At 51.2% G+C, this 24,129-nt stretch overlaps 1 protein-coding gene across 5 annotated transcripts in view; it reads left to right on the top strand.

The window, feature by feature from the left end:
• LOC121167221 (sodium channel protein type 8 subunit alpha-like) overlaps positions 1-24,129 on the top strand; it is a 108,332-nt gene that overhangs the window by 5,963 nt on the left and 78,240 nt on the right. For 3 of the 5 annotated variants that reach the window (XM_040996624.1, XM_040996622.1, XM_040996621.1), the window contains exons 2-5: positions 12,574-12,692; positions 14,751-14,840; positions 15,441-15,569; positions 17,327-17,418. In XM_040996624.1, coding sequence (XP_040852558.1) covers positions 12,574-12,692; positions 14,751-14,840; positions 15,441-15,569; positions 17,327-17,418 — 430 coding nt within the window. Of the gene's footprint in view, positions 1-12,573; positions 12,693-14,750; positions 14,841-15,440; positions 15,570-17,046; positions 17,139-17,326; positions 17,419-24,129 lie in introns of all 5 variants that reach the window. The other 2 variants (XM_040996623.1, XM_040996620.1) reach the window with 1 other exon arrangement.

Raw genomic sequence — 24,129 nt, 5'->3', positions numbered from 1 at the left:
CATGGTGACATAGAATGTGGTGTCGCTTTTGACCAGCGGCTGCCGGGATGGTTTTATGGTAAGGTTAGTGTTCTGAATTAGGCCTTGGGTTTTATTTATTTTTATTAGAGAAAGAAAGACCGAGAACTCCCATTTGCTGCTTCACTGCCCAGTTGCCCACAATGGCCAGCAGGGCTGAATCGAGTATCCAACAGCTTGCCCCAAGTTTCCCATGTGGGTATCAGAACCCAGTCACCTGAGCCATCACTGCTCTTCCTCCTTCCTCCAGCTGTGCATTGGCAGGACACTGGCATCAGTAGCAGGGCCCAGGCACTCCAGTAGGAGAGACAGACTCTTTCCCCGCTGGGTCAAACACCTGCCCAAAGCCTCGGGTTGTAGAAAGGAGATAGAGTGTACACTCGAGGCAGAGAGGACAACAGAAATGGATGTGTTGAGAAGCAGGCATAGAACATGGAAGCGAAATCAGGTCTCCTTGGGTTTGCAAGTGATCCAGCAGCTCACTGAGGAGCAGAGGGAGAGAGATGAGGCTAGGCAGGGATAACTGGAGCCACGTCGGGCCAGGTCTGCACTGGAGCCACGTCGGGCCAGGCCAGCACTGCTACGCTCAGCAGGGTGGACTCAACTAGCTCAGCACTCCCCACCCCAGAGTCACTGGGAATGAGGGTAGGAAGAACATGTGGTTCCAGCTGCCGCATGGGGAGGTAAAAGGGACCAGGATGCATTGAGTGACCTGGAGGGAAGCAAGACTGGGACCAGGAGTACAACTGTGAAGTCTTGAGGGTCTGAGTTAGAGCAGTGCAAGCAGGAGTTGAGGGGAGCAGAGGAATCTTGGAACTTTAGAGATAAATCAGCAGGGTTGGGGATGGGTTGTGTGGGATTAGGAAGGACTTGAGTACTCCATCATTTGATAGTTTATTAAACTGTCACTGTACCCAAGATGCGTTCCATGCCCTTGGGACAAAACAGACAAGCCATATAGACTCTGGGGATTTAGTTCTTTTTGAGGAGACAGATAACTCCCACCAAGAGAGGAAATCAGTAGAGAGAGAGAACACGGGCCAGTAAGAGGTTTGGGGTGCACCAAGTTGGTCCAGAAACTGAACTTGGAGGTTCCAGTGAAGTGTCAATGCTGTGTCTTCACTGGACCTTGAGCAAGTACCAGACCCTAATCTCAAGCAAAATACGTAATGCAGAGCCTTTGAGAAGTGAAAGAGCCAGCGTTGTCACTGTGTCGAGAGCAGCCCTTTGCTAGTCTTCAATGTTTACGCAGGCAGAGGCCTGACACGCTTCAGCTCCACTGTGGGTCGCAGGGGCGCCTGCAGGTGCCTCGGGCCTTCAGTTCTTCGTGGTGATTGCCAAGCTGTGTGTACGAGAGGCAGAGTGCATCTCAGCAGCACACACTGTGTGCTCCCAGCTTGTCACCTCAGCCAGCCAAGTGTACCAATTAGCAAGTTCTGCAGCTGGCCTCTTGGCTTCTCCAGGTGTGGGCTAGAAAATCTTACTGTAGTGAAAGCTGACCCGTTAAGGGCGTTCTTTTATAACACACGCATGCATGTTGAGGTGTGCCTCGGGATGGCAGTGACACTGACCATCTTCCGATGGTGATCAGCCATTCTTAGTGACAGAGAGTGAAACTATAACATCGCCACACAGAACAACACTTCTCTTCCTAGTGTTTGCAAGTTCACGAGATGCTTGTCTGTGGTTCCTTCTGTACAGCCCTGCTAGACAGTGTCAAGGTCAGGATCACCCCTGTCACATCTGACAGTTCCACCACAGTCCCAGGCGCAAACTAAGACAAGCACTCCTTATTTCCTGACGACGCATCATGAGGGCTGCAAAGTCAGGATGGCTCCGGGTCCAGGGGATGGGTGACAGGCATTGTTGCTTTACACCTGCTTGTCGCCACCCATTGCCGTGTGCCGGCATCCTCCCTTCATGGCATCTTCCCGGGCAGACAGAGTGCAGGTGGCCAGTGGAAGCTGTTGGCGAGGTCTTCTGTCTCTAATCCTGCACGACTGCTCCCTGGCTCTTGCAGCTCTTTACCTCTTGGCCTGATTTGCTTTGCCTCTTGGGCAGATTTCTTTGTCATTCAATTCCTGCACCTTTCCTGTCCACGGAGCTAGCCTCCCCACCATTCAGTCCTTGGCCTGGGTTCCTCCCATTTGGCACACTCTCCCTGGCTGATCTCATCCTGTCTTAGGAGCTAGAATCCTGGCTCTGTCTCCAGACTCCTTGAGTATTCAATACCTGCACCCCCAGGCAGCTCTACCTGGATTACTCGGATACCAGCATGTTCAAAGCTGAAACTCGAAGTGGCTTATCTTCCATCATCTGCCATCTTACTGATGCTACCCTAGCACAAAAAAAAAAAAAAACAAATTCTAAATATTAAATTCTAAATATCAGCTCCCCAAATTGCTACCGTCCCCAAGGATCACTAGTATTAGGAGCATATCAACAGAGTGATAAAATTGGCTCAAAAAAACAGTGACTTGCTTGCATGCCCTCAACAAGGATGTGATGGGGTCGGGTTCTCATTCCAGGGATGTGTGCATTCAGCGTCCACGGTCACCACTCTCTAGAGTACAAAAGGTCCTCCAAAGAGTTTGTGGGGAAAATGTGATTTATGGAAAGACCACGCCTAGATTTCCAATCTGTGCCCCAACAGAAGCTCCTTTTAAAGCCGCGTTTCCGTGAACTTTTTTTGGCTCCCCTAAGAAAGATACTGTGCAAAGGTGATGTTTTCTGCTAACATTTGTAGAGTCTTCACTCGTTTTGCATTGTCGTATAGAGGGTTCTTTTAGTTCTTTTGTGTTGCACCGTATGCTCAGAAGGTATGATTTGAAGTTGCCTAGAAAAGGCAGGGAGACTTCACACGCAAATTACGAGTTTCAGTGAGTAGCTGAACAAGGGCGTGACTTGTTTTATTTTTCTTGGAAAGGCAGATATACAGAGAGGAGGAGAGACAGAGAGGAAGACCTTCCATCTAATGATTCACTCCCCAAGTGACCACAACAGCAGGTGCTGCCCCAATCCAGAGCCAGGAGCCAGGAACTTCCTCCAGGTCTCCCACGTGGGTGCAGGGTCCCAAGGCTTTGGGTCGTCCTTGACTGCCTTCCCAGGCCACAAGCAGGGAGCTGGATGGGAAGTGGGGCTGCTGGGATTAGAACTGGCGCCCATACGGGATCCAAGCGCCTTCAAGGCAAGGACATTAGCCACTAGGCCACTGCGCTGGGCCCTTAGTTGTATCATTTAAAATTTTTTTTTTTTGCGAGGGGGGCCCAGTGCGATGGCGCAGTGGTTAAAGTCCTCACCTTGCACGCCTGGAATCCCATATGGGTGCCGGTTCTAATCCCAGCAGCCCCGCTTCCCATCCAGCTCCCTGCTTGTGGCCCGGGAAAGCAGTCAAGGACGGCCCAAAGCCTTGGGACCCTGCACTCGCGTGGGAGACCCAGGAGAGCCTCCTGGCTTCGGATTGGCATAGCATCGGCCGTTGTGCTCACTTGGGGAGTGAATCATCGGATGGAAGATCTTCCTCTCTGTCTCTCCTCTCTGTATATCCGCCTTTCCAATAAAAATAAAAACAAAAAAATAAATAAATTTTTTTCTAAACATTCCTTGAAAGGTGGAGTAGCAGAGATGAAAGGAGAGGTATAGAGAGATCTTCCATCCACTGGTGCACTCCCTAAATACCCACAACAGTTGGGGCTGAACTAGCCCAAAGCCAAGGGTCCAGAAACTCCTTCCAGCTCTCCCCTGTGGGTGGCAGGGACCCAGGCACCTGGGCCATCATCTGCTGTTTCTTAGGGTACACATTAGCGGGTCAATGGATGTGGGAGTCCCGAATAGTGGCTTAACCTACAGCACCATGGCACCTACTCCAAAGTAGATCATTCCTTCACGCCTGGGAGACACATGAATACATTTAACGAGCAGTTATGAACTGCCTGCCTGCGGCGGACGGGTGTCGTGTTATCCCGCTTGCTAAGCCGAGACAGAAGGTAGCTCCCTCCTTCACTGATGTCAGAGCTCAGTGAGAAATACTGATGGATCAAAACAGACATGACAGCATCCTGTGTTGCCTGCTGTAAGTAGTGAGCAGGTACAAATGTTGTGATGACACACAGGAGGGAAACATAAACGTGCTTGGCAGAGTAGAATGGGGCTTTCCCAGGGCGGAGATGATATTTGCACTGATCCTTAGCTTGTTGAAATACGGGGTGGGTGTTCAGCACAGCAGTTGGGATGCTACCTGGTACACTTGCGTTCCGTGTGGGAGGGCCTCGGTTCAAGTCCTGGCTCCGCTGCTTCAGTGCACACTGGAAGGCAGCAAGTGATGCTCTCTGCCATCCATAGGGGAGGTTCGACTGAGCTCCAGGTGTCTGGCTTTGGATTAGCTGAGCCCGAGCTGTTGCAGGCATGTGGGAGGTGAACCCACCAAATGGAAGATTTCTGACTCTGCCTTCTGAATAAACACATTATATTTTAGAGTGTATATTAAAGTATGGTTTCAACAACAACTCCCATCAGAGTGGAGAGGGTAGGCTGTTCAGGGATGAAGGATGGTGCAGACGGAAGGAGAGGTCTGGAATGCAGTGAATGTCCAAGGTAGCGAGCGGGAGAGAACATAAGAGGCAGGTCACCTCCCAGCATGTGCCCACTGATCTCCTCTCCCTTGCAGAGTGCCAAAGGACCCATGTTTCCTTACAGGTGCCCCAAGCTGACACACCATCATCTTGTTGGCTTGTGCCAAGTGGGTAGATCCCAGTTAATGTGCATGTAAGTCTTTTAATGGCCACCTCCTATTTGGAACCAAAGCTCAGGAGTGGCAGCTGGGTGTGACAGCAGCCCGGTGTTTATTGGGTCCATGCTCTGGGATAGCCACACTCGGTAGAGTGGGTGCCATCAGTCATTGTCCCTCCTTTAACGATAAGGGACTGAGCCTTCGAACCTTAAGAAATCGCCTGAGATCACAGTCTTAAATCCAGACCTCTGTGGCCTCCAAGCCTCTGTGCTGAGAGAGAGAGAATATAAGTTCAGTGAATCAGGGAGTTAGCACAGATTGCATAACAGGCCTGTATTTTGCTCCATCCGAGAGCAGCTGCAGTCTGAACACCTTAAGAGGCTAGCTGGAGGGGAAGTGGGTCAAACACAGATGGTCCTGGGGGAGGGTCAGACCTGCTCCGCCTTGGAGAGCAGCCTCTTGTTGGCTTAATGAAGCAGGTGCACCTTGCACCGTGTTGCCGTTCTGCCAGGTTCGGCTTCCTGCAGCCAGGATGTGGGCAGGAAGGGTGTCAGCTGTGTCCAGCGTGGGCTGGAGGGAATGAGGTCCCAAGGGCACATCCAGTGAAAGTGGGCAGGCAGAAACACCTGGAAAGCTAACACCGCCAACAGACAGGCACACAAACTTAGGGAACAGACCGTGATCTCCAGGGCACTGTATTGGGAGTTCAAGGGATTAGGTGGATCAAAGCCCTTCATGGGCCAGAGGGTCGGACCTAGTGGCCAAAGCGTGCCACTGGAAGCCTGGAGAGCCGCACCCTTGGGATGGCTCCAGCCCCTTGTTCACCGTCTGTGTGGCCACAGCTCAGGTACTAACAACGTGGAGTGATAATTGAGAGTGTAGGGCCTGGGCTCAGCCTGCCATGGCTCAGGTTTGACTATCCCTGCTGAATAGCTGTGTGGTCTTGGGCAAGTGACTTAACCCCTGTGGTTCAATTTCCGGACACAGGACTAGGGATGCTGTGAGACACGTGCCCAAGAGGGCAGCATAGTAGGGTACCCTCTAGAGGGAAAATTCTTCACAGAGTTTGAATGTTGATCTGAAAGGCTCGTAAGTAAAATGATTAGTGACTAAAAATGTATTTGAAAAGCAAAGTTACCAAGAAAAAGAAGGAAAGTTAGAGAAAGACATGCTCCATTCCCTGGTTTGCTCCCCACATAGCCACAATGTCCAGGGCTGGGCCAGACAGAAGCCAGGAGCTTCTTCCAGATCTCCCACGGCGGTGGCAGGAACCGAAGCACTTGGGCCAGCCTCTCCTGGTTTTCCAGGTGCAGTAGCAGGAAGAGAACAGGAACAGGGAGTGAGTGGAGCAGCTGGGTCTTGAACCGGTGCCCATAGACAATGCCAGTGTCACAAGTAGCTTAATACACTGGGCCACAACGCCAACCTCAAGGATTGTTTTTCCTTACTGTGGCATAGTAGGTAAAGCTGCCACAGAGATGAAGATTCTGAATATCCCTACAGTTCAAGCAAAAGTAGAAGCATTGGAAAGAGAATTTTGCCTGTGTCTCCGTGTTCTGCTTTAGTTCATTCTTTCTTTTGTTTAATTTTTAAGAGTTCATTTTGTTTGAAATTCAGAGATGGAGCTGTAGCTGGCTTACTTCCTGAATGCCCACAAAGGTTGAGGTTGGATCAGGCTGAAGCCAGAAACCAGGAACTCCATCCGGGGCTCCCCCAGCTCTCCCAGAGCTGTTGGCACGGACCTAAAGTACTTGAGCCATCAACCACGGTCTCCCAAGTGGTGCTTCAGCAGGAAGCCAGCATCAGGAGTGGAGTTGGAATACAGGACACAGGTGTCCCAAGGAAAATCTTGACCACTGCACCAGATGCTGACCCCTGGTTCACTGTGTGTAAGGGCAGCTGGGTCAGCAGGACACAGGTTTTGTCTTTGCTGGAGCTGTCCCACACCCCGTGGGTCTGCCCAACCTGGGCTGTGGCTCCACTCGCGGGACCCAGTCTGCAGATCCACACTGTAATCTGAGTCGGTGTTATGTTTCCTTGTGTTGAAACAAGAGACTTATGCAAGGGCACTTATTTGTCACCAGCTGTATACCTACTTACTGAGGCGTGAGTGCTAGATTACTCATGATTAGCAGACAACTGGTCTGCCACCTAATTTAGAAGAGATTACATGCATGTGGAAGAATGATATTTTAAAAATAAATACGTATTTGAAAGGCAGAGTTAGTGGGAGAAGCAGAAAAAGATCTTGCATACACTCCCCAAATGGCTGCAAAGGCCAGGGCTTGGTCAGGCCAAAGCCAGGAGTCTGAAACTCCATCCTGGTCTCCCACATGGGTTCAAGGGCCCAAGCACTTAAGCTAGAGCTGCTTTCCCAGGTGCATTAGCAGGGAGCTGGATCAGAAATAGAACAGCTCGGACTTGAACCAGCACCCATATGGGATGCTGGCAACACAAGTTTCTGTATTGGGTTCTGGATGACAAGGATTTAGAGGCTACAAAAGTCAGCTTAAGATGAACGGAGGAGTTCCAGAGATCAGAGCAAGTAAGATGTGAGGTCCACAGTGGCCCCAAGTCAGCACCAATTCCAGTTACAACCATAGAGACTCCTAGGAGGTGGTCTGTGCCTCAGAGCCACCGTGTGTTCCTTACAGCTGCCCACAGGTGACTGTGGCAGCTGCCCAGGGCTGTGCTGGATGGCAGGTGCTTTCTGGAGGAGCTTCTGACCCGTGGGACCCTGATGCCCTCACACATGGTTTCAGCCCTAGCCGGGATCCCCCACAAAGACGTCTTGTACACCCGGATCTCCTGTATCCAGTGTTCCAAGCCCCAGGCCCCCTCTAGGAGGTGGAGAGGCCCAGCTCCTGAGGTCCCTGCCCCATGCATGAATATGGCATGCCCCAACTCGTCAGGAGCCATTGTACCACCCTCGCTGAGCCTGCTGCTCACACACGTTCCGTGGCGGCTGTTCTAAACCCATGGGTCCCCTCGGGTAGCAAACCACAATCCAATTCCAGCTTCCCTCTTGGCTCATTGACTTCACGAATATCTAATTGAAGACAGATTAGGTAACGAATTATTGGACATGATGGGCACTGAGCGACTGTTACTTAAGAAGTGTTCTGCAAATCCGAAGGCCCTTGCATCCTCTGCCCAAATGTGGGCAGAGCCGGGGATTCCACATAGTGCCCTTTGCAGGACCCTTTCTGGACTGGTGCCAGCAGTCTAAACAGTGACTTCAGGGACATAGCAGCCATGCAGATAGCTTCAACATTCGGATTCCGTATGCTTCAAAAACAAAAGCCAGCCCATCACCAGTCATGTACCCAAGAACAAAGGGGTGAAAGCCACAGAGGGACAGCTTTGGGAGAAACCACAAGGCATCCCATGAGTGTCACGGCCTGCTCCATGCTGCCCCCTGCCGGAGCAACTGCAGGGTCATTGGGAGAGCGCAGCTCAAGGACCCTGGACTGGACCCATGGACTTCAACCAGGGAAGCGGAATTCGCTCAGGAGGGTTCAACAAAGATGTAAATGCAAAAGGATAAATGAGAACAGGTTCTCTGCTTCAAAGTGCTGCTTGCTTGTACTTAATCCCAGGTGCTGTGGGAGTTGAGTAAGCCAGTGAGCAGGGAGAGACCTAGTTGCCCACCTACACTCACCAGACCCTAGGCCAGCTAGAACAGGGGTGAGAGAGCCCACCTGGCCTAGGGCCGAAGGAGTGATCCAGTGATCCCCAGCCCCAGGGAGCTCAGATTCCTGGATTCCCCCTGCAGACTGGTCCATCAGAACCGCCTCCCCCCAACCCAAGCACATTCCTCACCCCGCCCACTCGTGGAGGTGGGATTTGTGAGTTTGCATTTTTTTTTAAGCAGAGCTGCTCAGATGGCTCTCAGGCTACCACCAGGCCCCAGTGTGTCTCCCAGGTTGCCAGGTCAGCGCTGCCATCTGTTGGCACACAGCCCATGCGTTCAGGGTAGCTCATATATTCTTCAACAGTTGGGCGTGTGAAACTTGCAGGACATTTAAGGGTCTGCATCGCACCTGTATGTGGTGCAGTGCTTCCCAAGGGACTCATACTCCACGGTAGCTTAGCTGAGTCTCAGCCGCAGGGCCTGCTTGGGTTCTGGAGCCCACAGCATGCCTCCCCGCACCTTCACGGAGGAGCCTGCCGATACCTGTAGCTGCCGTTCTCCCTCTCGCATCCACACCAGCCAGCTGTTGAGCTTTGAATATTTGTGCAGGTCCGAGCTCTAACTTGCATTATGCAAAACGATGCATTTATGAAAAACTGCCTGTCAAGTTATCTGTAAAGATACTTAGTGATACAACGTAGTGCAGCTTGCTATTTCAAGGGTGAAGGCCTCCCTTTCATTTCAGGAGGTTTAGTGTGACTCAGGTATATATATTTTTTTCCCCTTTTGGCAGAGAAAAGGACTCTTGGTTTTATACTTGGTGAAGATCTAGGATGTCGATATTTAGAAGGGACAATGACGGGCAGGTGCAGTGTTTACTACACAGATTGTGAAAGTTCCGTGTCGCACACTGAAGTGTCCTGGAGAACACCTTTCTACTTACAACAGCATAGTTTTTACAGCTGTTTCAAATGATACGGAAGAAATTGTGCATATTTATGCATGTGTGTGTGGTATTTAGGTGAGGGTATACGTTGTTCAGGGCACACAGCTGTCCGCTCAAATGTTTCAAATTGTATGTGTATAAACATAGCACCTTGTCATTATCAACAGACTCTACCTCCGCGTAGCCTCTCACTCACACGTGTTGATTAACCTTTCCCCATCCCTGCCTCCACCACACCCCTCCCCCAGCCTCCGAAGAACGCAGTTGTCTGTTTCACTTCAAGCCGCATGGGGCTCCCCTTAGGATGGAGGGTCCCCCCACATTGAGCCGATTCTCACTGTTGGTTGCCCAGTTTCACATCAGCCACAACACAGAGTCCCGTTTCCTGGTGTCTCTCTCCTCCTCTGCTTGACCTCGTACAAGCATTTTTTCATCAGCTGATCCATGAACACTTATTGAGTTCCTGCTGTATGCCAGGCATTGCAGGCACAGACTTTCTAAGAGGAAATGCCTCCCTAGGCGGGTGGGTGTTCTTGGAAAGACCTGGCGTGGTGGGTTGAGGGCCCCAGGACCTGAGCCAGTCCTCCCATTGCTGAGTGGCTGTCTTAACATAGTGTTCTCCAGGGGCTCCTTTCTCCCTTCCACAAGGCGATCTAGCCACTAGGTCACCCGAACCCCTCCCCGTCAGAGTGGCACATGAGAGACTAGATGGGCTTGGGGGTCGGCACAATCGTTGGTTTCACCAGATGCTTCCCTGCATCCAGCAGGGTGGTCTTGTGGTGCTCCTGCGTTGTTTTAGGAGTCTGCTGTGTTCTGTTAGCGGATCCTCACATCTGGCCTGCCTCTGCATTTCTGGGATGTCCCTCTTGGTCGTAGTGTAGTGTCCTTTTACGATGTCGCTGGATTCAACTTGCTGGCATTTTTAGTAGCACTTCGATGTCCCCACGTTCAGAAAGGGTGTGAGAATCAATGTTTTCCGCTGATGTCTGTGCCTGGCTTTGTATCCAGGTAATACTGGTCTTACAGAACAAACTGGAATATATTCCCTTTGCTTCTCTATTTGGGGTGGGGGGAGCTATTAATTCTTCCTTTAACATTTAATGGGATTCATCAGTGGAGCCATCTGGTTCTGGGCTTTTCTTTGTGGGATTTCATCTTTTTAATGCAAGGTGCAGAAGAATATTTATAGTACAATCCCATGAGAGGAAAAAAAAAAAGCGAGAGAGAGAGAGAGAGAAGAGACTTTTTAAGGATCTATCTGTGTGCTTGTATTTACATGGAAATTTTCTGGAAGGATATGCAAAACACCTGGCAGCAGAGGTTCTCATTGGCTGGCGGGATGGAACTTAATCTTACGAGCCTTTGAAATACGATTATGAACATACATGGCTCTGAGTTGGAACAATAACAAGTGACTCAAAGTGGTAGGCATTTGGCCATTGGCTCTGTCCCTCCCACAGGGCATCCGTGGGCTGTCCCCTTGGACAGGCACAAACCAAGGGCCTTATGCACTCCCTCCAGCAGTACAGTCTCCTGCACTGCTTACCCACCTTGTTCTTCATCAGCATGGAAGTCCTGGCCGGTTGCCTGAGAACAAGCTGAACTTAGATGCATTCTTGCCATCTCATCCCGCTTTATCTGCCCAACTGAGTTCTCTTTATCCCCTTTTTGCCTTAAAAAAAAAAAAAGATTCACTTACATGTTTATTTGAAAGGCTGAATGGCAGAGAGAGAGAGATCTTCCATCTGCTGATTCACTCTCCCAAATAGTTGCAATAGCCTGGGCTGGGCCAGGCCAGAACCCTGAACTCCATTCAGGTCTCACATGTGGTGGGTAAGCAGTGCAGGCACTTGCGCCATCTTCCATGCCTCCCGTGCATTAGTAGGAAGCTTGGGTTGGAAGCTGAGCAGCCAGGACTTGAACCCACGCTCTGATACAGGATGCTGGCATTGCAAATGGTGGCTCCTCTCTGGTGCAGCACCGGCCCTTCCCTTGATCCCTTTAAGCCCTCTTCCAAATATTAGCTACCCTGTGAGCACCTGTCAGCTTTCTGACTCTCCCTGCTGCTATCCCTCTGCTCTTGTTGTTTTCTGAAAGTTGTCCTTTGCTGCATCTGAAAAATCAGGTCACATGTATGTCTTCCCTGGAAGAACAGTTTTCTTGGCACGAGACTGGACATAGATGCTTAAAAATAATAATAACTGAACCCAATTTGCAGAGCAAGACATTCATTCTGAGTAAGATAAAACATGTGAACCAAGGCTGAAGTTCAGCAGCACACTGACCTGTTCCGGGGACAGGAGCTAGTGCGGCTGTGTGGGAAGATCCCCTTGGATGTGTGACTGGGGTGATTTTCAGTGAGGCTGAAGGTGGAGCATCTTAACCACCAGGCTGGGCAGGCTGAGTGAAGAACCATCCCTCTTGCAGAAAGTCTGCTCAAAACTATATTTCGAACTGTGCCCGTGTCTGCCCAGCCAGCCCCTCACCTGAGCAGTCTCCGTATTCTCTCCGTAGCCCTTAGCAGTTTCTGGATTTCACCATTGACTTCCCCCATGATGTGGTTCGTTTGCTGTCTGCTTTCCCTATGAAGACACTAAGCTGCCGGGCCAGCATTGCCTTGTTACTGTCGCGCGCACACACACACACACACACACACCAAACACACACACACACACACACACACACACACACCCCAAGGTGCTCAGTCAGCATCTCTTAGTGAACTCCTGTATCTTGTCCAGAAGGATAACTCAGGTGGCATCCAGGGACTTGCTTCTAGAAGCACCAAGTTTCTTCTGTAGCACGGCTAGGATGGTGCCAGCTCCTAACACCAGTTTGAATGTCTCTTATCCAACCTGCTTGGGGCCAGCAATGTTTCCAATGTCAGGGTTTTCAGATATGGGAAATCCTCTCCAGGTGAGCACCCCTAATCTGAAATCTAGAATGATCTGAATTTGAGCACTTTCTGAATAGCAGAAAACTTCAGATTCTGGACTGTGTCAGGGTTTGGATTTTCAGACCAGGAACCCTTGGTTTGTATAACCTGGAGCTGGGCATGGGTGGGAGGTGGGAGACGAAGAAATGGCCTTGTCTTAAGTTTCCTGCCTTAAAACACAGATTGGGCAGTAAAAAAAATGTTAAGTACTTTTGAGTTTGTTTCTTCCCTGAAAAAAAAAAAAAAGATGTGGTTTCTTCTGGTGATTCCTGGCCATGTTTAATGGTTTCTCTCTTTTTCTTTCTCCACAGACCTTTGTAGTATTAAACAGAGGAAAAACTCTCTTCAGATTTAGTGCCACGCCTGCCTTGTACATTTTAAGCCCTTTTAACCTGATAAGAAGAATAGCTATTAAAATTTTGATACATTCATATCCTTTTCTGCAGATGTGCAGTGAGTGGAGTGATGGTGGCGGGTCCGTGCCTCCCAGATCAGTGGGTGGAGTTTTGTTGTTTTGTTTATTTGCTTTGTAAGTAGTGTGCTTGCTGCTTCTACCAGTGAGACGTGTTAAGAGCCAGCTCCTGCCAGATTCCCCAAGTGGAGCTTCAGCAAGTTCTTTTCCTCGTGGGATGTGTGCTGTGGGAATCTGGGATTTTTACTGGTATCATTATGAGGGATGAGAAGAAAGCAACCTTTCATTGAAGTCGTAACTTTTTTTTTTAAGTGATTCTCGCCATGACAGAGGGTCCAGCTAGTTCCTGTATTAAGATACAGTATTGAAACTGCTGAAAGCTACATCCCCGAGTGCCTAGGAGTAGAATGAATGCCTCAGGGAATTGCCTGGAAGTGTTTGGATACCTTGAGGTGTGGGCTTGAAAATGTCCCAAGAGAGGTTCCAGAAGGAAGAGCCTCCTTAGCGAAGCAGTGTAGACGAAGCAGTGTAGGCACCAGGTTCAGACCAGCATGAAGCTTTTCTGTTACTGTTACAGAACTTCGCCCATTTGTTCCTGTTCGGCCTTTTGTATCTTATTAATAGAAGTACATACGACATACGAAAATGGTATGTGATGGCCTTAGCGACTTTGTATAGCAACTTAAAAATTGGGAAGTCACATCCACAGAGTGAAGGAGAAACAGAGAGAAAGATCTTCCATCCACCGGGTTACTCCCCAAGCGGCTGCAACGGTTGGTGCTGAGCCAGTCTGAAGCCAGGAGCTTCTTCTGGGTCTCCCACACGGGTGCAAGATCCTAAAGCTTTGGGCCATCCTCTGCTACTTTCCCAGGCAACAGGCAGGGAGCTGGATGGGAAGGAGAGCAGCAAAGACACAAACCAGTGCCCATATGGGATCCCGGTGCACACAAGGAGAGGACTTTAGCCACTAGGATGTGGCACCGGGCCCTGTAGAGCAACTTTTAAACTCCAATAGTTGGTATTGAACAGTACTGTGCTTCAGAGAAGACCGTATCTTAATTTAGTAAGTTTTGGCCACATTTACTTAGGATTCCACAACCTGCTTCAAAATTCTGCGGTTACGAAGGCCAGGGTAGGTAAAGAAATCCGTAGTTCAGAGTAGCCCTCTTTGCTTTCGGCTGGATCAGAAGATGCAAGTGCTTTTCCCTTTCTCGTTCTAAAGATCATGTTCTTGGTCGCTGAAGACAAACCCAGCCGCAAGAACGATATCCCTTCCTAAAACCCCACGCGTAGGGTAGACAATGAGTGCCGTTAGCCAGGAAGACGGAGCAACAGGTGCGTTGCGGCACGGTCTGAGTCACTCCCGCAGCCCCAGAGGGTTTTTTTTTTTTTTTCTCAGCAGACAGACATCACAGGGAAGGCTGAGAAGGATCCCAGGAGGAGCGGAAACGGCAGTAAAGTGCTGTGCTGTCCATCAGCATCGCTGGGCGCTCGAGGAGAGCGTGAGCTCTTTGTCACGCTGCCTGCTTCTCAGGGGTCCACGGGACCCCCCACCAGACGGACTTGGCACAGTCAGTTCCTCCATGGCACGTTGCCTGGAGCCCTCCTCTCCCCGGTGACAGTTCTGCTCTGTTAGAAGCGGAAGGGGCGGAGGGGAGCAAACCACTAATTACACGCAGATTTGCCAGTAATTCGTGATGTGAGCTCATTAGTGCAACCACACAGGAGTGCTGATGGTCTAGGATTAATTTATCCTCTCACCCGAGGAATCAGGAGGCTGTTGGAGTGGGAGGTTTTCTGATGGCCCAAGTGCACAGGTGGAGGTACCCGTGGCGCCCTCCGCAGGTCAGGTGGGAAGTGGCAACGAGCGGGATCTGAAGCCAAGCAGAGAGGCTGCCCTGGCGTCCCTGCACTCAGGCTCCTGGTCATCAGGAGGGGTGCACATGTGGCCTTCCCTGTTGCCCCTTGGCCTTTCTCCACCTGCCCCCAGGTTCCTGAGTCCCAGGGGAAGCAGGGGTGTCCCCTCCGGCCAGGCCAGAGCTCTCTGCAAATTGCTGCCTTGACTCTTCCCTCCACAGTGTTTAGCATGATCATTATGTGCACTATTTTGACCAACTGTGTATTTATGACTTTTAGTAACCCTCCTGAATGGTCCAAGAACGTGGAGTAAGTAGTTTGCTTGCTTTCTTGATCTGCTCCTGTGTCACTGAATCTTGCTCTGCCACGGGCTTTAGCCACAAAGGGAAAGTGATCCATCCCTGCTGCCCTTGATAACACAGTGGGGGGTGGTGGGAGGACTAGGATGCATGTGGGGCTCAGAAGTGGCCCTAGGAGTGCCCTCCAGAAAGGGAAGCCTGCTCCACAAGACACTGCTCACCTGCCGCTATCCCTGCCCTTCCTGGAGCCGTGGCCCCACTGCACGCCCACCCACCCACACCGCCTGGACCTCTCTTCTGTTGCTTTTTGCCTCCCCTAAGACTGAACACACTCTTACCTCTTGGGGCATCTGCCGCTGCCCACCCCCACCTCTTTGCAGTGCCCAGTGATTTCCTGGGGCCTGAGATCTTGGGTTGTGTGTGCTGAGAGCAGGTGGCACCTGCACCCACAGCACATCTACTCCCACACCTGTGCCCCCCGCCACCTCCTCCCTGCAGCAGCTGTTGTGTCCTCTGCCCACCTCTGTGCGCGGGAGCCACAGTTCCAGCCAGCCTTCAGTCTCCCCAGGGTGTTCCAATCGCACCTCATGCCCACGCGTGTCTCCGACAGGTACACGTTCACAGGGATTTACACGTTTGAGTCACTAGTGAAGATCATCGCCAGAGGCTTCTGCATCGACGGCTTCACCTTCTTACGGGATCCGTGGAACTGGCTGGACTTCAGCGTCATCATGATGGCGTAAGTTCGTTGCTTCCTCTGCTGCTGCCGCTCTGCAAGTGGGCTGTGTGCATGTGGTCGTGCCACTGGGTGTGTGCGTGTGAGTTTGCACACAGGGAAGATGGGGAGTGATTCCCATGGGTGCCTACTTCGAGCAGCAGCCAAAGCCTGCATACCCGTCACGGGGAAGTGGGGCGGGTAGTGCCTCTGTGAAGACTTGATTTTTTTTTTTTTAGGTATCAGCCTTCAGCTGAAAAAATTGCATGTTAATTTTATGAGGCTGGCTGGGTGAGGCCAACCTCAGAACACATCTGAAAATCAAAACATGAGCCAAGGTATCCGACAGGCGCTTGGCGCAAGGGTGATGGACTAGAACATCAAACCGCATGGGGGGACAAGTGTCACCCCCGTGCTGCTGTGCCAGCCACTTTGGGTGACTTGGGCAGTTGGGGCAATGCAAGTGTTTTACTTTGGGAAACTCAACTGATGCTGGAATCATGAGCAGGCTGGCTTATTTTTATCTCCAGGGTGGGAAAGTGTTTTGTGGCTTGGGGGTGTGATGCAGGTGGTGGTGCATAGGGGGTGTGTGTGTGTGTGTGTGTGTGTGTGTGTGTGCACGTGAAGGTGTGTTTGAGAAAAAATATGTGTGCCTGTGATTGGGTTTGTGCATCGGCTCAAAAGGTGTCTTCCAGCTGAGAAACGCGGGTGATTGGTACACAGCAGATCTGAGAAATGGGAACTTTGTGTTTCCCGGTACAAAGGCATTTGCTAGCTCTCCAGCACCAGGAGTACACACCCGGGCTCCTTTGAAATGTAAGCGCCCTCGCTAGGCACGGAGCTGGTGATAAATCGAGCACTCCACAGGCCTCGCCCCGCTCCCACGAGCTGGACTTCGTGAGCCCTTGCTTTGGCGAGTCACAGGCTAACCTGCCGCCCGTAGACACGCCTGCCAGCGTTTGCACACAGCTCTTGGAGAAGTAAGAGAAGCAGACGGTTGGGTTTATTATTTATTTATTTGGCATTGTCAATTAGGAAGCCGCCCGAATGTGCTCTATTCTCTGGGGCTCCCGCCGCAGAAAACTGTCTCCCTCTTCTAAGAAACCATATGCAAAACTTGGAGATATAAGCTCCCTGATAGCTCCTGGCCTTCATTTTTGCTCCAAGGGCATAAGGGACTGTCGGTGAAGTCTTTCTAATCTGGAATCAGCTTGTCACTGGCCTGAGACCAAACCCTGGAACGCCCTGGTCCTACCAGTGCTTTCCAACTATAATTTGAAATTCTCTTTCCCAACACCAAGGGAAGAAGAAGAAGAAAAAGGAAAAAAAAAAAAAAGAAATGTTCCTTAAATATTTGCATTATGAAATTTGGCTTTTGCAAGCTAAGAAAAAAAAAAAAAGAGTGACCTCATAGCTTGTGTAAGACGACCCTTTCTTTCCCCCATCAGGAGAGCCTCGCCCTGTGGTCCCATTACAAGTTAACTTTGGTTTGATTCTGCAGGTATATAACAGAGTTTGTAAACCTAGGCAATGTTTCAGCTCTGCGCACTTTCAGGGTACTGAGGGCTTTGAAAACTATTTCGGTAATCCCAGGTAAGACAGCCCGGGGCTACTGTTAGGTGTTGGGTTAGGGCCCTGACGTGACCGTATTGTACTTTTTTGTTTTCGCTGTGGTTTTGTTTTCGTGGTTTTGTTTCGTTTCCATCGTGTTCTTCTTCTGGTCGTCTGTGTCCGTGTCTGTGTTTGTCATTGGTGTCTGCGTGTGACCTCCCTCACTGCAGATATGTGACAGAGTTTGTGGACCTGGGCAATGTCTCAGCGCTGAGAACATTCAGGGTTCTCCGAGCTTTGAAAACTATCTCTGTAATTCCAGGTGAGCCGATTCCCGCCCGAGACTGCCCTTGCCGCCTCTGCGCCTCCCCTTCTTCCCCCTCCTCCTCTGCTCATGGGTGCACCACATTCGAAACAGGCGTGGCCATAGCTGACCTGGCCGTGTGAAACTGCATGCTGTTTCCCCCACCCTGTGGGAGGCAGAGTCCTGTGGAATGGCCCCGGGCTCTGTGCACAGCTTGGGTGGCACTGGCCCAGGCATGCGGGCCAGCCGCCTTCCATCCCTGCTTCTGAAAAAGCACGCGCTTAACAGTCACCTGAGTTGTACCAATCTGAAGACAAAAAAAACCCCACAGAGCCAGCTGTCTCTCGCTCTGTAAATCCTTTGCTTCCTGCCCTCATGGAATTACAGTGATTTTCACATTCACCCATCACTCCATCGCTTGGGACATCTAGGCTTCCAGAGCATGATTTGCTGATGGGATGTTTTGCAATGAATGATGCTTCCACTGTTACTGTATCTAATGGAGTTATTTAATCTCAGAGGGGACTTACGCAGTGAAATGGTCCCACACAATATAGACAAAAGCATAAGCGCGTGGAGTTAGTGGTCTAAACTCGAGTAATCTCTCATGCCCTACCCATGTGTGTAAGCACCAGGAGAACTCTCTTACACATGCATACAGGCATCCAAGCCACACAGGAAGCCCGGTGAAAGCTTATGTGGGTGCTGTTAAAATCCCAGGTAAGACACAGCCGAAGGCATGAGCAAGCAGAATCAACAGAGACTTGAAGGGCAGCAAGAGGAATCCATCAGGCAGGTTGAGAGGTAGCTGGTGGACAGTCACTGTAAAGTTTTTTGCCTCGTTCTTCAAGGTCCTGGTTGAGCAAACCCGGTGGTTCTGCCCCGTTGCAAAGTTTTAAGAATCAGAGGAAAGTTCATAGACCACCGTCTAATCCCTACTCTGAAACCCAGCCTGGGACCCCCAGGTTCAGGTTCTTGAAATCATTGTACCTGGGGAATCCTCTTCTTTGCAAAGGCCAGGCTTGAAATCTGGAAGGAAAGCATTGTGGTTCGTCTCAGGTGCGGCCCAAGTGCCTTGCTGAGGCCCGGATGTCATGGTTGCTCGCTGGGCTCATGCTGTGTTTGGTGCAGGGAGGCGGGGTGGTCCTTCCCAGAGGGCTCCCCCACCCCACCTCCATCACTGCCAGAGACCAGGCTGTCCACGCAGGTGCCACATCCGTGGCTCTTCCCTTGGTGGTTGACTTGGGAATCTTTGTCTTTTCCCCTTTGCATTATCTATGTAGCAAATGACGGGTGGCCCGTGGAGTGGGCTGATAAATTAGGGTTCCCCTGAAGAGGATGTCTTTCTTTTCAACAACTATAGCTGACTCCTTACCAACCAGAGGGCATGTGTCAGGTAGAAAGTATCTCTCCAGGCAAACTACAGTACTGACTTACCAAAATCTTGACGCCAGCCCTCTGATGCCTATTCAAGACAAACCCCAGCCACTTTTCCAGGCAGCCCCGGGCAGCTCCTAGTCCTTGACCTTAACCTTCTGAGCCCTCCAGAGTGCCAAGTCTTTCCTTGGGTGATTCATTTCATCTCTCCTCTAGCCCCTTTTAATTTTTATGTTTTTAATTTCAAAGAGAGAGAATCTCTCCCATCCATCCGCTGGTTCTCTCCCCAGTTACCCATAGTAGCTGGGGTTGGACCAGGCCAAATCAGGGAGCTTGGGCAGGAGCTTGGAACTCCATCCAGGCATCCCCTGTGGGTGACAGTGACCCAAATATTTGACCCATCTCCTGTGCCGCCCCCTCCCCCGCCCAGGATGCATTAACAGGAAGTTGTGTTAGAAGCGGGGGTAGGACTCGAACCCAGGCACCGCTCTCCTGTATGAGATGCACCTTAATCGCTGCTCTAGACACTGCCTTGTGGCCTCTTGTCACTGCGATCCTGTGTGTCGCACTCACTTCCCCCAGCGCACTCTGCAGGGCATCTGTCTCTTTATGCTGTTGCGAACTCAAAACTTCTCCAGAATTAAATTGGAAAGCTGCATTCATTTCACTAACTAGGGCAGCAGATGCTCTCTGGAGCCTGGCTCAGGGCTCGCATCGCGCTCTCCACGTACGTGGTTTACCTCGGCCCCCAGCATCCCTGCGGCATAACAGACTGGTGTCACATCCTTCACCCTTCATCCTGCAGTAGTGCTCATGTGAGCATCCAACACAGTGCACACAGGCCCATGGTGGCAGCTGTCTTTCTGCAGGAGCCACTGACACCCAGACAAAGGGCTTGGACCAGGATGTAGACATCAGCTTGGCAGTTTGGAGATTTCCAAATTGCTATTTTTAGAGACATCCCCTCAGTCCCCCAAACTGAGCATGCCTTTGCAGGCTGGCTGGGACAGAAGAGAACGTTCGGGACAGTAAAGCCAATACTGGAGATGATGGCGGGGGAGTGGTGGATCTGACTGGCCACAGAGTCAAGTGGGACTTCCGGCTCCGGTCATCTTGTTCCCCTTTCTCCCTGTTGGAGTTAGTAAGAGAAGATCCCACCCTGCATCTCCCTCTCTTACCCCAGGGAAGCCCCAAACCCTCTGGTCATTTGCTTGTTCCTCTTGGCCTGTTACCCAGCCCTCCTCCTGCAGGAGCACCCTGGGATGAGTCGGGGGATCCGGGGCCATCACTGGCTTGGAAATGTCTGTCGTGTGGGTTGTAGGGCAGAGTTGCCGTCCCCCTAGGTGAGCACCATCATCTTCTTCTGGGTCGCATCAGTGGCGGGGAGCTGTCACTTATTGCCTGCTTGGTTCCCAGCTTTAACAATGCACTTGGCAGGGTTCAACTTGACATGAAGGGACTCCATCTAAAGCCATTTATGCCACGAAACCTTCTTTGTCATTCTTTATCCAGAACTCGGAGCCAAAATGAACTTCCCAGTGGGCCTGTAGAAGTCTCACCTTCGGCATGCGGTGCTGCTATCCCGCAGGACTGATACACCCAGAGATAGACAAGGAATCTCAGTGAAGGGGTCCCAGGCCTTCCGGGGCTGGCACCTGGTGGTGTAAAGATGGAGGGAGGAGGATGACAAAGACTGGTGAGAGAAGATGCCTTTAGAGGTGGGCCTTTGGCTTAGCAGTGAAGCCACTGGTTAGGATAGGGGGTTAGGTCCCTGCCACCATGATGAGACTGCCAGATTGAGTTCCTATCTCCTAACCTGGGCTCTGTCCCAGACTCACCTGTGGTGGGAATTTGGGAAGTGAGACAATAGATGGGCATTCTCTCTCTGTCTCTCTCTCTCTCTGAGTAAAATCAGAGCCAGTATTATGGCACAGTGGATAAGGTCAGTGCTTGCAGTGCCAGCATCCTTCCTCACAGTGCCAGTTTGGGTCCTGGCTGCTCTGTTTCCAATCCAGCTCCTTGCTAATGAGCCTTGGAATGGCAGTAATCTTTGTGCCGTCCCTGTGGGAAACCCTGATGGAGTTCCAGGCTCTTGGTGTCAGCGTCACCCAGGCCTGGCTGTTATGGCCATTTGAGGAGTGAACTGGTAAAGAGATATGCTCACACTCTCTCTTTCAAATTAATAAGTCTTAAAATCAACAACAATTGCCTTAAAGTAAATTTATTTTGGTGCAGAAAATTTTTTTGAAATCCACACAGGTGTTTCAGAATGCTCATTTTCCATGAACTTGTTGAAGACCCCATGCAGGATGGGTTGGGAGAACCTCCCTTGTCCTTGCCTCCTCACTGTCAACATCTAAACAACGGCTCCTTCCAAAGCACTGTCTCTCACTGCTCGGCAGCCCGGCTTTCGCACCGTTTCATTCTCTGGGCATTCTAGTTTCTTGATCCTTCTGAGATCTGCTCTCTCTCCTTAGCATCGGTACTCTCACTGCCAACCGTAGGATCAGATAGAAAGCAGACACAATGACCCAGCCTTCTTGTTCCCACCCCCGTGTCCATAGGAAGCAGACTCACGGGAAGTATGGACGATGAACTCGCCCACATCCGCTGAGTGACAAAGGGATTTGGGGATGCTATGCAGACACGTGGCTTCTTCTTTTTTAAGCGTCTTGCTGATGGTCGTGCCCCTTTGGTGCCTGCTTCTCTCGCGTTGCCTCTCGGGGAAGATAACTGAAATTGAACAGTTGGGTCCAAGTGGACCAGCACTGGCGAGTTGCAGCTCCTCCCACCCCCAACACACCTCTGAGAGCCAGATCCACTCTGTGATAGCAATCTGGTCTGCAGCAAATAAATCCACAGCCCCCACAGTCCTCCCAGACCGCTTTTAGTCTGAAGAACCTTCCAGAACTGTCGCCAGATGCTTGTGTGGGCAGCAGAAAGGTTGACAGGCATCACCCTGCCCCTAGGACGTGTCTGTACCCAGCCAGGCCCTGGCAGCCTTTCCTGAGCCTGTGCTTTGGTTCAGAACTCCCTGTGACTGCCACAGGGGCCCGTTCCAATATACAGCTGATAGAGGGATCAGCTCGTGTTGCTTCAAACCACTTCCATTTGTCAGCTTTAACTGTCACTCAGGGCATGCAAGTTCGCTCCATGTAAAACCTGGCCATCACAGCAGTGGAAGTTTTTGGCCCCGATGAGCATGGCTCACCTCTTGGCCATGTCACATAAGTCGGTTTTGTTGGTTTGTCCGGGGAAATTGGTGGGCATTCTGGAAGGGGTCAGGGACCCAGAGGTGCCTTTGGACTTAACATAGGTTGGGATGCTGTGGCCATTATCTCATCTGCACCTCAAAATCCCTTAGACTGTCCCCCCAGAACCAACCTTCTAACTGCTGTGCTCAGACACATAAAACTTGCACACCAGTGCTAGTTGGTGCTCGCCTTTTCCAAGAGTTTGTGCTGTCCAATTTGCCCCCACTTTGTCTGTTGCACACTGCTGTGTGTAGGAGTCATTTGGAGGAGCATTCTGCTCTGTTTGGGATCATTGGTTGTCAAGAGCCTGCCAGTCCTGGTATGTAGTGCTAGGAGCCAGGAGAAGCAAGTCCGCTTCTCTTCCCAGCCAGAACCGTGGCACCCTGCATTCTCACCAGCCCCCGTGGGCCAGAAATTCCACCAGCAACTTCTTGCCTTTCTCGATCTGTGGAGAAAGAGCCTTGGCCTGGCTGTGTTTCCTGGGTTGGACAGCCATCACCAATAGAGCTGTAGGTCCCGAGCTTCAAGAAATGCAGAGATAGCGTCCCCTCCGCCAGTTAGCATCTTCTCCATCAGCTGGCACTGGTGTCAGCGAATATTGACCTTCATGGAGGGAAGATGCGGTCTTGGCAGACAGCAAGCAGTGTGGAGTCCAGGGCCCGCCTACAGCTCCTGATGCCGTGGGATCGTGTGCCTTCCGTCGCTGCAGGCCTCAAGCTGCATCACCCTTCTTTCTCCTCCATGTCTCTTGGGGATCTGGGTGAGAATTTTGGAAAGTATGCGATTTCCATGGTCATGCTCAGTGTTAGTCTTGCTTAACATCTGAACACCCACACCAACAATAGTTCCACTTGAACTTGAGGAGAGCCAAAGGAGCTCTTCACCCACAAGACGATCTCAGTCTCACTCGAAGGATTTTTTGTTTTGTTTTGGTTTGATTTTGGGGTTTTTTTTTTAGCTCCCTGGCCTCTTGTTTCCAGAGGCTGTGAGCAGTGACGTGTGGAGAGCTGTGAAACCAGCTGTTTGTGGGCATCAGAGAAGGGATGGATAGAGCATCTCTGGTCACAGCTCAGCAGAAACGAGCAATTCAGGGAACCCGCTGGTTGGGTTGCTGTAGGGAGCGGGAATGCTGTCTCCTTCCCTTTTTTGCCTCGAAGTCCTTCCTTGTGTCTTCGCCTTTGCCTACTATTCCCATGTAGGCTCCCCCTCTCTCATTCCACGTTAACTCTTGTAGGAAAGGACGTGGCTTTAGGTCAGCTGTCCAGAGCTGGCATCCAGTAACTTCCCACTGCCAGGCAGGCCTGTGTTCCCCGCCCTGCTGCCGCTGGGAACATGAGTGGGAACAGTGGCTTGAAACTCCTTCTGAACCCAGTGGCCTGTCTCTGAGGCTGTGCCAGGGTCCAGGTCCTTGCCCTCTGTCTCCCTCACCGGTGCACTCTCTGCCCAGCCCTGGGAAGGAGAGTGGGAGTCCTGCTGGAAGCACCTTGCTTCCCGGGGCTCACGCAAGCTCTTCTTTGTCCCTGCCATGACTGCAGCCTCCCTGGAGGGCCCACCCACTAGGCAGCAGCGGCCTCTGCATGCTCATTCTGATCAGTTAGATTCCCTAATCCCCAGAGTCTAACTGACCCTGGACTCTGGTGTACTTCCCCCTCGTACCCTCTGCTTAAGCAGAGATTTCTCATTCACTTACTCCCGTCAAATTCCTGAAAGTGCCTGCTTTGTGCCCAGGCCCTGGGCTAGGCACAGCATCCACGGCCACTGCTGGGCTCATGGAGAAAGTTCTTTTGCACTCAGTTTTGCAAAGTCTTTGAGTGCTTCTAGCATTTGCTCGAGGGAGCCACATCCACCACACCTGTAGATCATGCAGTGAGGATCCGTGTGATGTTAGGCCCCAGCCGCTCGTCCTTAGAGGAGGGCACTGTGATGTGTGCAAGTGATGGCCCACAGCCCCCATCGTGTGCCAGGCCCATGTGAAATGTTCCACGCTCGTTACCTTGCTTAGACCTCACAGGAACCTGGTGTGGTTGGTGCTGTAACTCTCTTTCAGTAGATGAACTCAGACAGCAGTGGTTAGCATCCGAGGCATTCCCTCTGCACC

The sequence above is a fragment of the Ochotona curzoniae genome, unplaced genomic scaffold (genome assembly GCF_017591425.1).
Source record: "Ochotona curzoniae isolate NIBS_2020 unplaced genomic scaffold, NIBS_Ocur_1.0 patch35, whole genome shotgun sequence".
Lineage (NCBI taxonomy): Eukaryota > Metazoa > Chordata > Mammalia > Lagomorpha > Ochotonidae > Ochotona > Ochotona curzoniae.
Note: the sequence above shows the minus strand (reverse complement) of the source record. Positions and strands in the feature narration are given on the sequence as shown.